General features: G+C 44.2%; 1 protein-coding gene across 3 annotated transcripts in view; it reads right to left on the bottom strand.

The window, feature by feature from the left end:
- Positions 1–12,286, bottom strand: part of CEP192 (centrosomal protein 192) — a 104,482-nt gene extending 92,196 nt beyond the window's left edge. For 2 of the 3 annotated variants that reach the window (XM_014606683.2, XM_019490582.1), the window contains exons 1-6: positions 12,238–12,286; positions 11,825–11,977; positions 8,070–8,195; positions 4,324–4,481; positions 1,775–1,824; positions 586–715 (exon numbers count right to left, since the gene is read on the bottom strand). In XM_014606683.2, the coding sequence (XP_014462169.1) occupies positions 586–715; positions 1,775–1,824; positions 4,324–4,481; positions 8,070–8,195; positions 11,825–11,967 (607 nt within the window). In that variant the 5' untranslated portion in view covers positions 11,968–11,977; positions 12,238–12,286. The other variant, XM_019490581.2, reaches the window with a different exon arrangement.
- Positions 12,287–12,361: the final 75 nt, after the last annotated feature.

The following is a 12,361-nucleotide window of genomic DNA, read 5'->3' as shown; positions in this document are numbered from 1 at the left end:
TTGCTAATAATGTCAATTTTCCTTTTATTGGTGCCAATACTATATGGACTGATGCATCAGTACACCTCTAAAATACTATGCTTAAAATAAGTCTAATATGCTAGCTAGAAGTTTATTCACAATTGGTTAGGAACTGGATTTAAAATTCAGATAAAAGCCCAAGTTAACTGGGTGGCACAGATTTAGCAATCTGTTTTAGCAATCCAGTTCTGTCACAGTAAGACAAATACTTAGTTCAAATTGTATCTACTGCCAAGACCTGCCAATTTCGTTACTACAAAAGGCTTGCATCTCTTCTTAAACCTTTTCATTCACAGTATGAACATGAGCATTGTTCAGCTTTGATTTTCTAGCTAGAAGATATACAACTCAAAACCAAGTTCATCAGTGAATTCCATAGATATCAATTTTAATATGCCAGTAATTCAGGCAACCATGATGTTCTTCGGCTTAAGTAAACTGATTATCTCTACCAAGACGTTTCCTTAGCTATACAATGAAATCTAATGCTTTAAAGTTATTTTATCTATCTGCCCCTCTCAAGTATCTGAAGATATGCTACAAGCTGAATCTTAGTATACTGACCAGTTGAGTATTCATCGAAGCTTGCAAGATTCAGTAGCTTCTCATTCTCCAAAAAACTCAAATGACTTGTGCTGCACTGCTCACTTAAAATTTCACCATCCAATTTTCCTCCAGGTTCAGACTTCTTAACCTATGAAACACACACATGCATGGTCCAAGAGTTCCCAGCTGTAAAAAACTCAGGTTTTTCACAAAACAGCAGTAATTTTGTCAAAGACTTTTTCTCTTCTCCATCCTCCACCATAAGTTTCAGTCTCTAACACTCACCAGGCAATTAAAAAATAGGTAAAAGAAATGCAGGGAACAGGAGATGTGAGAAGGCAAAAAGTACTCTTACAAACTTGCAATATTTAAGACTTCTAAATAGAAACTTTTAGTTTTCTTGTTCACTAAACTGGCCCTCCATTCAATTCTCAGATCCCACCTTGAAACATGGCACATAACAGACTGCTACTGCTTGAAGAGGCTCCTGCAGACTCCAAACACCAAAAGCATAAATTGGTTTGAAGGAACTTGCCAAAAAAAGCCTGTAAAATACATTTTCAAACAAAATCCTATGGAATCCATTCAATCAACAAAAAAAAAAAAATCAAAATTTACAAAGTGTTTAGAAAAAATATTAACATATCAATATATGGTAGTGTCTCAATGTCCTCAGATGTTTTGGCTTTATGCATTAAAGGAGATGCTAAAGCAAAAAGATTAAAAAAAGAAAAACAAACAAGGCACTAGTAGCAAACGCTTCATTAAATAAAAATACAGTAATGTCAGCTTCAAAAAGCTTTTGTGAGTTTCAGCAAAACTTAAGTTTCCTTAAAAACAGTATAGCCAGCTGACCAACTTGAATCTTTTCTATATGAGCAATGAGAAATACTTTTTTAAGACTACAGAAATAATTATTAATCCCCTTTAGAAAGGTTTAACCACTTAAAAGAAATTCAAATTATCCTACTGGATTATTATAGATCAATATCTCCTACTCCATAAATCAAGATTTTACGTTAATGGAGGGCATGAACTGGCAAATGTTTTGCCACTGATAATTTGCTGCCCTGCAAGTAATTTCTACCTTAATTCTGCAAACCGTGTTACTGTTCTAACTTACAAATTTAAAAACACAGACGATAACCAGTGTTTTTCTCTATAGAAAACGCATCCTTTAAATTCCTATAATATAAAGTGGATTTACCTTGATCTCTCTATTAGTTTGTGGCAATGAACATATTCCAATGGACAAATCTAGAATGAGAGAGCAATTTAATAGCAACTTGAATGTGACCTTTTAGTACATTACTAAATATTATATATTCAATTTCTATGTTAAAAAGATCTTAAGCCTCTCGAGTCTTGAAGTTTAGTTTTATTAGCCGTCTATACCATATGGCACATAAACATATCTTTGAAAAGTCCCTACTCATAGCAAAAATCAGGGATTAAGTTACTATAAAAATAATAATATAAATCAAGGTCTCACTATGGCTAACACCTGCATAAATGGAGTGATACAATCACTGCTCCCAGGGCTTTCAATCTTATTTGGCAACAAAGAAAGGAATTCCAAATACAGTGCAATAACCTGAAGCTCACACTGCAGGTCAACAACAGAGGTGATTAAAAACTAGTATCATGCCCTATTCACTAAGCCACAACTTTCTTTGCTCCCTTCCAGTTACTTTGTGCTCCCTTTTTCTACTCTACCACTATCTCAACTCTTGGTTAGACCAGGGGTGTTCAACCTCCGGCCCACAGGCCAAATGCAGCCCATAGCCCCATCACATCCAGCCTGTGGGGCTCCCCACAGGTCTGGAAGTTTGGCCCAACCAATATGGTCAACCTCCCCCCTGCCAAATCCCCAAACCCCAATTCCTGTGTGTCAAGTTGGAGCCCACAGGACCAGGCTATGCTTGCCCCCACTTCTGGATAGGGACCAAGCCATATCCCCCCGCCCTTCAGGGTTAGGTTGGACTGGGCCACACTTCCCTTTGCCCCCCCCCCACAGAGGTGAGCTACACCCCTTTCCCTCCTGTTGGGGGTGGGCCATGACCCCTTCCCCATGGGGCCAATGGGGACATGGCCACATCCCCTGCTTCCCACCAGCAGGGCCAGACCATGTTCTGTTTTTTCTTGCATGTCTGGGGTCAAGCTCTTTTCCCCTGCAGGGCTGCATTGGAGTCAACCTGCCTCCAGCCTCTCAGCCAGATGGCACTTGCCAGGCCCACCTAGACAATGGATCAGGAACACTGGCTGTATCTGGCCTGCCAACAGACTGGGCACTGCCAATGCAGCCCATGGGGCAAAAAGGCTGAGCACCCCGGGTTAGACCACAAGCCTTTTAGCTGTGGGTATGCCAGTCAGCATAATGGGTCCCAATTCTCAAGTAAGATTTTAGATATAGACAACTCGTACGGGGGGCACCGGGGGGGGGGGGGGGGGTGTTACGTGCCCCCCCCCCAAGATTGCCTGCTGCTCACCACCCCCCACCCTGCCAGTGACACCACCGCTGACATCTGCAGGCGGTCCCCACTTGCCGCTGATGCTACAAATGGTGCCTCCCCCAGACTTGGGAGGCACCAGTCCTTCATGATTTTAGATACTGCTTCAGTAGGGGGAAAAAATAAAAATAAAAAAGCTTAACCTGGGCTAGTCTCAAAAAAAATTCATTAATCCAGTTGAATGGAGTGTTTCATGCCACAGTGGCTCAAAGAGACACAGATATTGCCTAATATTCAACAAAAATTTGAAAAAATAATTTTGTAGCCATCAGTTCAAAAAAAACTGTGTTATCTTTGCTGTGGTGGCCCCACTCCACAAACTACAAAATGGCTGTTCTTCTGCTAAAATCAAGTGCTCATTTTCTGTATTCATGAGGAAACATGTGAACCCAATTATATTTAAAAGTTGATGTACCTATTTTCTAAATCTGATATTTTTTCTACTGAACTTCAATGACATTTCTCTTTGAATGGAAAAAAAATGGCACTACAGTAGCCAGAAGGAACGGTTTTCTTCTCAGATTTCTCTTTGAAGCAGGGAGTCAAAAATACAAGTACACCTACAGTACTTAGTGATTCCCTAATCTATTCAGATAAGCATTCAAAAAATAAAAGATGGTTTAATACTGATACCTAAGCCTTCAAAAAAAAATCAGATCACCAATTACTAACTCATTTCCATTACTACACTCTTATTTTAAGGCATTGTGATTTTAGCGACTGGTATTAAAAAACAATGTTAGAATTAATAATTAACGAATCACTTTACAAAACCAGAACAATGTTTTAAATTGTACAAGCACGGTTTTCTAGCTCTTCTTCCAGTTGCATATAATGACAATTTAATTCAGGCCAACGTAGAAAAGGAAAAAGGAAAGGTGCTCATTAAATACAATTCTGATGGTTTGTAGCAGGGAATGAAAACAAGCAACATCTCTGTGAACCCATGAATAATCAATTTTCCAGGAGTATTCAGGATTGATTTCTAGTTTAGGCTGTTTGTAAGTCATCAGACCTTGGACCTGAACAGCCCTTTCATTTAGCCTTACCTTCTGAATCACGTGTGAAACTTGATACAAGTCCCAGATGTCTACTAGTGTATCTTTCTATCTTTGAAAGTCAATAATAATGTTCCAAGAGAAAAGTATTGCTCATGCTGTGCTACAAAAACATTCATGGTGTCAAGAGAGAATGCAAAAAAGCTGTAGTAAACAATTAAGTGTATACATTTCTAGAAGTTAAATACCTTCCAAAAGTTCAAGTGGTAATATTTCAAACAAAGAATCTTGACTGCGACTTGAGCACTGAGCAGCATCATTTTGATTGATCCCTCTCTGTATTAAGCTGGACTCCTCCAAATTATCGTAAATAGGATACGCTTCTTTAATTTGGACAGTACTTTCCCTAGGATAGGGAGAAGAGAGGGGGAAAGTCATTTTGCTAACAGACTGCCTAAGACAAAGCTCAATCATAGTCAGAATACAAAGGTTATTTCAAAATCTGGTGTATAAACAAGTGAAACCCTATCCACTTAAGTATTACCCATAATAGCTAAAGAGACACACAAAACACTGCCATTATAATATCCCCATTATTACTTGGAGAAAATGAAACACAGGCCTGCCTCCATCATTTTTACTACTGTGTCAGCTAACTTGATTCTGAGCAAGATCAAAAGGCAAGATAAGTATACCTAACACCCATGTACAACAAATCACTACTAGCATTCACTGACCATGCTGATGAAGAATTAGACACTATTTGTAAGCGTACAGAAACCCCTTTTTAAAAGTACTTCATAGACAATGAATGGGTACTATGTTTACAAGAAATCTGAAAACTAGGAAGGATGCATGACCCTGCTGGCAAAGAAGTTGTACCAAATTTAACAGAAAAAGATGCTTTAAAACTATTTAAACCTATGCTTATATGTGCTGACATTTGGTTTAATCTGACTTATCACTTGAATTCAGAAATAAAGGATACAAACCAATATAAGCCAAGTTCAATCTTTCACAACAGGCCCTGTATCATTTTAAAGATGGATCTTTAGTTCAAGTAGTACAGTTTTGGCTATACTAGTTGTGTATCTAATGTGTCATTTATGAAAGCCGCAAATGCACACACACACACAAAAAAAAATGAACAGTGAATGTAAAAAACTTAAGGGAAACACCAACATGCTGAAGCATCTAAGCCATATTGACTCTATCCCACCAAATTCTTCAAACTTCCCATATTCTTATAACTCATTGCAATCACATACATAGTAAGTTAAACAGTTAAACAGTAAGTGTATTTATATTGTTAATGCACTACAATTAACCTTTAATGCCAGCAGGAAAAAGGAAGCAGCAGTGCCCCGGGAAGGCAACTAGTTGCAGCATGCAGCTCTACCTCTACCTCCCTCTCTGCAGTGCTCCCCTGGAGGAGGGAGAGAGGGAAGGAGGACTAGCTGCAACACATGGGTGCTAGGTATGTGTTATTGGTTAACCATTTAACTGATATCATTAGAGGGATTTAAATGGGTAATTATGTAAACAACACTTACATCCCTAATACATAGGTGTACTTTCTCTGTTTTAGAGGCTGATTCTTTCAATGTAAGGATTATTTCCGTATCATGACAACACAAGTAAAAAAATTAGCCACCTAGTTACCTGAAAAAATTAATTCAGTATTATGCAAATCCTCACAGAGAAAAATATTTTAATCATAAACCTATGATTTTTCACATAGTGTCATTATAATACAACTAGCCAATTGCCTGTCAATGACAGGGGGGGAGCCAGCAGGGATGGAGCCTTGTGCGCCGCACCCCTCCTCCCCCAATCCAGGCCCACTCCTCCCTTACCTCCTGCTGCTTGGGGTCTGGACCCGCTCCCCTCCTCTGCGCCGCAGCAGCAGGGAGAGGGGAGGAGCAGACCCGGGCCCAATGCAGGGGAGGACCAGGCCAGAGGGTGGGGAGAAGCCTGGCCACCGCAGCGGGGGTGGGAGAAGCAGTGGCCCCGGGCTGACCTGAGGGCAGCAGGGGGACAAGAGAAGTGGGGGGGGAGAAGGAGGAGGAGTGGACCTAGGCCCAAGGGGAAGAGGCAGTGGCTCGCTCCTCCCCTCCCCCCACCGCTGCTGTGTCGGGCCACATTGGGCCCCCTGCTCCCCTCTGACTGCCGTAGCAGGCCACCTTCTGCCCCTGCTCAGGCTCATTCCTTCTCCCCCTCACTGCGTCAGGCCTGGGTCCACTCCTCCCTTTGCCTCACTGTCATGGAGCACCCACTCCTCCCCTGCCCTACGTCAGGCCCACTCCTCCTCCCACTGCTGCCATGTGAGCCTACGTGGGCCCTGCAGGTGGAGATGATGGAAGGGGGGGAGGGGAGGGGCAGGACAAAGCCAGTGCCAGTGGCCTCGCCCCCCCACAGCATCCTGACCCTGCTCCCCCTCCCCCCACACCTCTGCCATCACCTCCAAGGAGCAAGGGGCAGCTCTAGTGGCTTCCCTCACCCCCACCACTCCATCATAGCCACCTGCAGGGAGCAGGGCAGGGGGTGGCAAAGCCAGCACTGGTGGCCTCACCCCCCCCACCTTCCATCCGCTCTGTTGCCGCTGCTGCCTGCACTCCGTCCTGTGTCCCCACTATCAGGGTGGAGCCCTGCCACCCAACCAAATGCTTCTTTGAACACTGATTGGCTGTTCGTAAACCAATCAGAGCGTGAATAAAGCATTATGGATGGACAGATTGACAGATTAAGGCTTTTATAATATTAGAATGTTAAACTTTCCAATGAAGGAGAAACTTTTTCACAAGTTATTCTTGCTGTAATAATTTGCAAATGAGCTAAATGAGGGCAGTACATTTCCTGAAAGGTCCATTTTAGGTTTTATTTCTTCACCGGCATTTACCTATAAATTCTTAGAAACTCCATTTAGGTGCAATAATTTTAAAGAGAATATTTTATTTTTCATACTCTCTGCTTCGTGAGACTTAACATTACCAAGGGCTTCACAGTCTGCCAGCAAATAGTAACCAAACAATGTTGGTTTCTGTTGGTTCTGCATTTTAACAACTCCAAACCCAAAATTATCTGCAAAATTTACTACTGTTAAACAGGAATCTGTGAATTACTTTTTCTAATACCGTCTTAATTTCAAAACCTGCAGAAGCATCAAAATCAAATTTAAAAGTAAACATTTATAAGCATTTAAAATCAAACAATCAAAATTAGTTCTCCCACAATTTTTTTCCGAATAAGAAAAGTATACATGCTACGAATTTAATTTTGTTCTCCGAAGACAACTGTTTATTCCACTGCAGACTATTTAAGACAGTGGACCTCAAACTCAGACTCAAGGCACCCTTTGGAAAATGCCAGTTCTAATTTTCACTTGTTTTGACTACAGAAAAATAGAGCAATTCTTCTGTTGCAAAAACGCTAAGACCACAATAGATCAGAATGTTTTGTCACCCTAGTTAAGAAACACTTTAAGACCTTCACAAGCACTTCACATGAGCTGTCCAGAAAAGCAGGGGGAAAAATTGCCACAGGGTTTTTTGGCAATACTAAAACTAGTTAGGTTGTATGAATATTTCAATTAACAAAGGAAATGCTGCCTAAGCAAGAACAACATCTGAAGTTAACACAAGTAGCAAAATGAGAGTAATTATCAGATTTATTTTTTTAAATTCCACAGCAAAAGAGCTCGGGGCCACTGAACTAGAAATAAACTCTCAAAGCATCACTATCCCTTCCAATATGGTAGATTTAAATGCAAGCTTATTTCCTAGATTTTTATATTTCAGTAATACAATTTTGAATAAAAAGAAAAAACTCAGAAAAGTTGTATTGGAAAACAGATAAAAACATAATGAAGTAACTGGAGCCAAGTTATTTTCTTACGAAAGACCAATTCAGTCACTGATATACAATTACACCACATAATTAGTTAAAATTAGTATCTGAATCTTTTCTAAGAGAGTAAAATAGTACTCTTGCTTACAAATCATCCTGAAGGTTGAGAGCAAGCTTCCCCACTGGCTCAGAGTCAGACTGGCTACTTGGGGGAGTTTTTGATGGAAGTGAAAGTCTCCCTTCTTCCAGATAAGATGCTTGAACATCAGAAATTCTGTTGAAAGAAAATACAAACAGACCAATTTGTGTGGCATCTAGTCTGCTCTTGAAAGAGATGACATAAAAACCTGACAAGCTTGAGACTAACATATATTACAAGATAAAGGCCCTAAAAATAATTGTAGCTTAATTTTAACACATCTACATGAGTACGTGTGTAGAAATATTGCGATTTATGCAAGATGCTTGCATCAAGAAAAATGCAGCAAAATACACCTCTGCAAAGAATTTCTTGTAGGTTAAGCGTTAGTAAACAGGTTCTAGTAGGGGTGCACTGATAGAGATTTTTGGGGCCAATACCAATAGCCGATATTTAAGGAGGAATATCAGCCAACAGCGATCTGATTTCTGATAAGGCTGCCTCCAGCTGTTAAGTTCCATGTGGTGAAAAGGGCATGGGGGGACAGCAGATCAACACCCCCCACAGTGAGGGAGGGTGCAGGTGCTGCCCAAGCAAGGCGGATGGAGAACTAGAGCTGTAACTCATGGAGGAGGGGAGGGTTGGCCACTGCTTGCACCCTGGGAGGTCACCAGGGGCTGAGAGCCACGGCTCTGTCCCCTGCACCCCCGCCCCCGGCAGCACCTACCTCTGCCCCCTCTCTCACCACGGGGGGCATTGATTTGGCCCGCCCCGTGCCCCTTCCCTATCCCCTCCCCTTCCACCACACCTCACTTACCAGCTGGAAGCAGATCTCCACAGTTGCCGACTGTGCTCCTCGCTGCCTGAGTGCTGCAATGTGGCTGCGTGCAGCATTACCATTTATCGGCCAAATTATCAGCCCCATTGGGCCGATATCCAATACAGACACAGTTTTCTTTATATCGTTACTGATCCGATATCAGACCGATGTATCAGTGCACCTCTAATCTGTAGATCATAAAATCCCAACCTTTTAATTCAAAGTCATATTCAGAGGAAGATGGTGCATTGCAGGGAGTTCCCAGAAAGACTAAAGACATGCTGAAGGCTTGGTATCCTCAATTCAACTATTCTGACATCTTACCTACTCAGTTCCAAGGAGTTCTTTCAGGAAAGAAGTTTAAGTCAGGAGCGGGCAACTATTTTGGGCGGAGGGCTACTTACCGAGTTTTGGCAAGATGTCAAAGGCCACATAGGTAGCTCTGGCCCCTGGTTGCCATCTTTGGGACCAGAAGTCCCACCCCCTAAACTTTACCATCAGAAGTCCCTCCCATTCTCCCCCCTCCCCCACCCCAGAAGTACTCTGTTCAGCAAGGTTTTGCCATCTAAGAACCAGAAAATTACCAAATTATATTCTAAAAATCAAACATCTATTACAACACTCATTAATTTGATTCCAAAAAATATTTTTGTCCTGATTTACATGCATTTGTGTAGTGTACATAGAGGGGACTGCACAATAGCTTAAAATGAAGATTTATTCTTGTATATTGTAGGCAAGTGGGGGGCATAGGGAAGGGTGTGCATGTGGGGTGGAGGAGCATGTGGGTGTGTGGATATGGGGTTTGTGAAGGGCTGCGAGTGTGTGGGAAGAGGGTGGCTGGGGAGGGTTGTGGCATGTGTGATAGGGAAAGATTTGCCCACAGTCTGCCCATACCAGGCACAGCCTCCATGCAGCTCTCCCCAAGCCCAGGCTCAGCGCTCCTGCCCCTGGGGGCACCGGTGTGGCCCCATTCTGCCACTCCCCTAACACTGTTTTAAAATGCTTTAACTGCATAACACAGAATAGGAGGGCAAGATGGACAATGCATTGTCACTTGCTGAACAAACGGGTTCTGCAGTACAGGTCTAACAGAGAAAAGAAAACCACCTAAAACAACTGCTAGCATTAGCAGCTGCTAGTGTATATTTTTCGTTTCTTTTTTTTTTTTATTTTGGGGGTTGTTTTTTTTTAAGAAAGTAATTTAAAGCATCATGTATTCCAATATAGCACACTTGAGTATCACTTCAGTAATATAAACAATTTTAAGCATCAAAGCCTATTCCATAGAAAAAAAGTTAAAGGAAAACATCTATTCCCAGTCTGGTCAGGTGGCTAGGATACAAAGCTACTCCAACTTTGGACTTCTTGTTTAGCAAGTAAAATGCATTTTCATATGCTCCTTGAAGCGTGAGGCCCAAAACTGGACACGATACTCCAGAGAAGGCCTCGCTAGTGCTGAAGGGAGTGGAAGACTCACTTCCCTTGTTTTGAGAGTGATACTACTGTTAATATAACTCAGGATGCTGTTGGCTTATACTCAGCTTATGATCTACCATAACAACAAGGTCCTTCTCTGCAGTACTGGAGTACCTAGTACCGCAGTCTGAATTTGTACACGTGGTTATTCTGTCCCAGCTGCAGGACTTTGCACTTGCCTTTGTTGAATCTCATCACATAGACTGGAGAAATGGTTTGTGATCAATCTGGGTCATTTTGGGTCCTAGCCCTGCTCTCCAGAGTGTTTGCAGCTCCAGCCAACTCAGAGTCATCATCTGCAAATATGCTAGATGCACTGAATCCCATCATCCAAATCATTAATGAAGATGTTAAACAGGACAAACCCCTAGGGGACCCCACTTCGTACCTTTTCCAAACTAGACGTTGAGCCACTGGTGACTACTTGTTGAGCACAAAGTTCCAATTCATTATAGAACCACCTTACAGTACTTTTGTTAAGTCTGTATTGCCTTAGCTTGTTAATGAGAAGGTCATGGGAGATTGTGTCAAAAGCCATGCTAAAGCCAAGGTATAACGTGATTTACGCTACCTTAAGCTGCACGTTATGAAATAAAGCAACAGGTAACAGTCACCTGTTGTTCACAAACATGACGGTCTTTGGGTAGAGCACTGCTCAGCATTCGGGTGGTGCAGGCCGGGGGAATGGCACAGGGGCTGATCCGCAGGCCAGGATAGAGCCCTGAGGGCTCTCCTTCAGACCTGCACTGCTGGATCAGGGCTCTGCTGAGACTGTACACCTCGTGCTTTAGACGGACCCTGGTGCACCCTGGATGAAGCTGGGGCCACCTTCATGTTTCCATTTAATGCACTACCTGGAGCTGCAGAAGGGGATGGAAATTTGGCAGCTGGGGAGCAGCAACTGCTACCGCCATGCTATCTGGTTTCTGGACCTAGAGGAGCCCCAGATGGCAGTGCTCTGCAGGCTGGCACTGGAGCAGGTGGGGGTGAAGCACCCTGTCCAACCACCCCACCTCCAAGCAACTACTCAGATGCCTCCCAGGGTGACAGGCAGCAGGGGGGCGGGGGGGAACAACACTGGGGCAAATACACCTCCTTGACAGGACTACAACGAAGCCACATATCATGCAGAGCAAAAGTCTGTGCTCAGATGAGCGTAGGACACTGGGATGTAAAAGATGATGTGAGATTTTCCTTTCAAATAGGACTCTGAGGTACCCAGGGGAATAAACCTGCACCCTTTACCTCCCCTGTGCAAAGTGGAGTCTCTCTTCTACCCAGAACCTTCCCAATCTCTGAACTGCCCTCAGCATGACGAAAGAAAGACTTTTTTTTTTTGGTGCCACTATTTCGCTGGTCTAATAAAAGTTCTCGCCTCCAAGCCAGGGGTTTTGTTCAGACCATGTTGTCAGAGAAGTGCTCACAGACCCCCGTGACGAGCCCGCCGCTGCGGCGACGCCGTTACCTGGTGCCGCAGCCCGGGCGGGCCCTGGCCACGGTGGAAGCGGCGACGGGCAGGCCTGGGTTGGAGCACACCGTCACGTTGTCCGAGGCCCCGGGCGAGGGGGGTGGGGTGCCGAGGAACGTCTCGTTGCCGAAGCTGTCCATGGCGCCGCGGCTGGAAACGCAACGTAAGCAATCAGCCCCAGGCCCGCGACGCCCCCACTATGAGGAGCGGCCGCGGGCAGGGCAGGGCAGGGCAGGGCACGGGGAGCCCCCGCGGCCTGGCCCCGCCCCGCTGTGCGGAACCGGGGCGGGGGGCAGCGCCCGCCTCGCCCTGGGCGCGGGAAGGCTCCAACCACCCTGCCCACCTCAACCGCCACTTCCAACCACCGCGTGCAACCACACACACGCCCAGCGCCAGGCTTGTACTCGCACCTCCCAACCCACTGCCAGCGCCTGCACCAGCCGCAAGGCCTGCCCAACGTTCGGCTCTACTCGCCCCGCCCCCTTCCTCGGCTCTCAGCCAATCGCCTCGGCCCTACAGGCGTGGGGGCGGGGC

This window comes from Alligator mississippiensis, chromosome 3 (genome assembly GCF_030867095.1).
Source record: "Alligator mississippiensis isolate rAllMis1 chromosome 3, rAllMis1, whole genome shotgun sequence".
NCBI lineage: Eukaryota > Metazoa > Chordata > Crocodylia > Alligatoridae > Alligator > Alligator mississippiensis.
The sequence above is the reverse complement of the archived record's forward strand: the minus strand, read 5'-3'. Positions and strand labels throughout refer to the sequence as shown.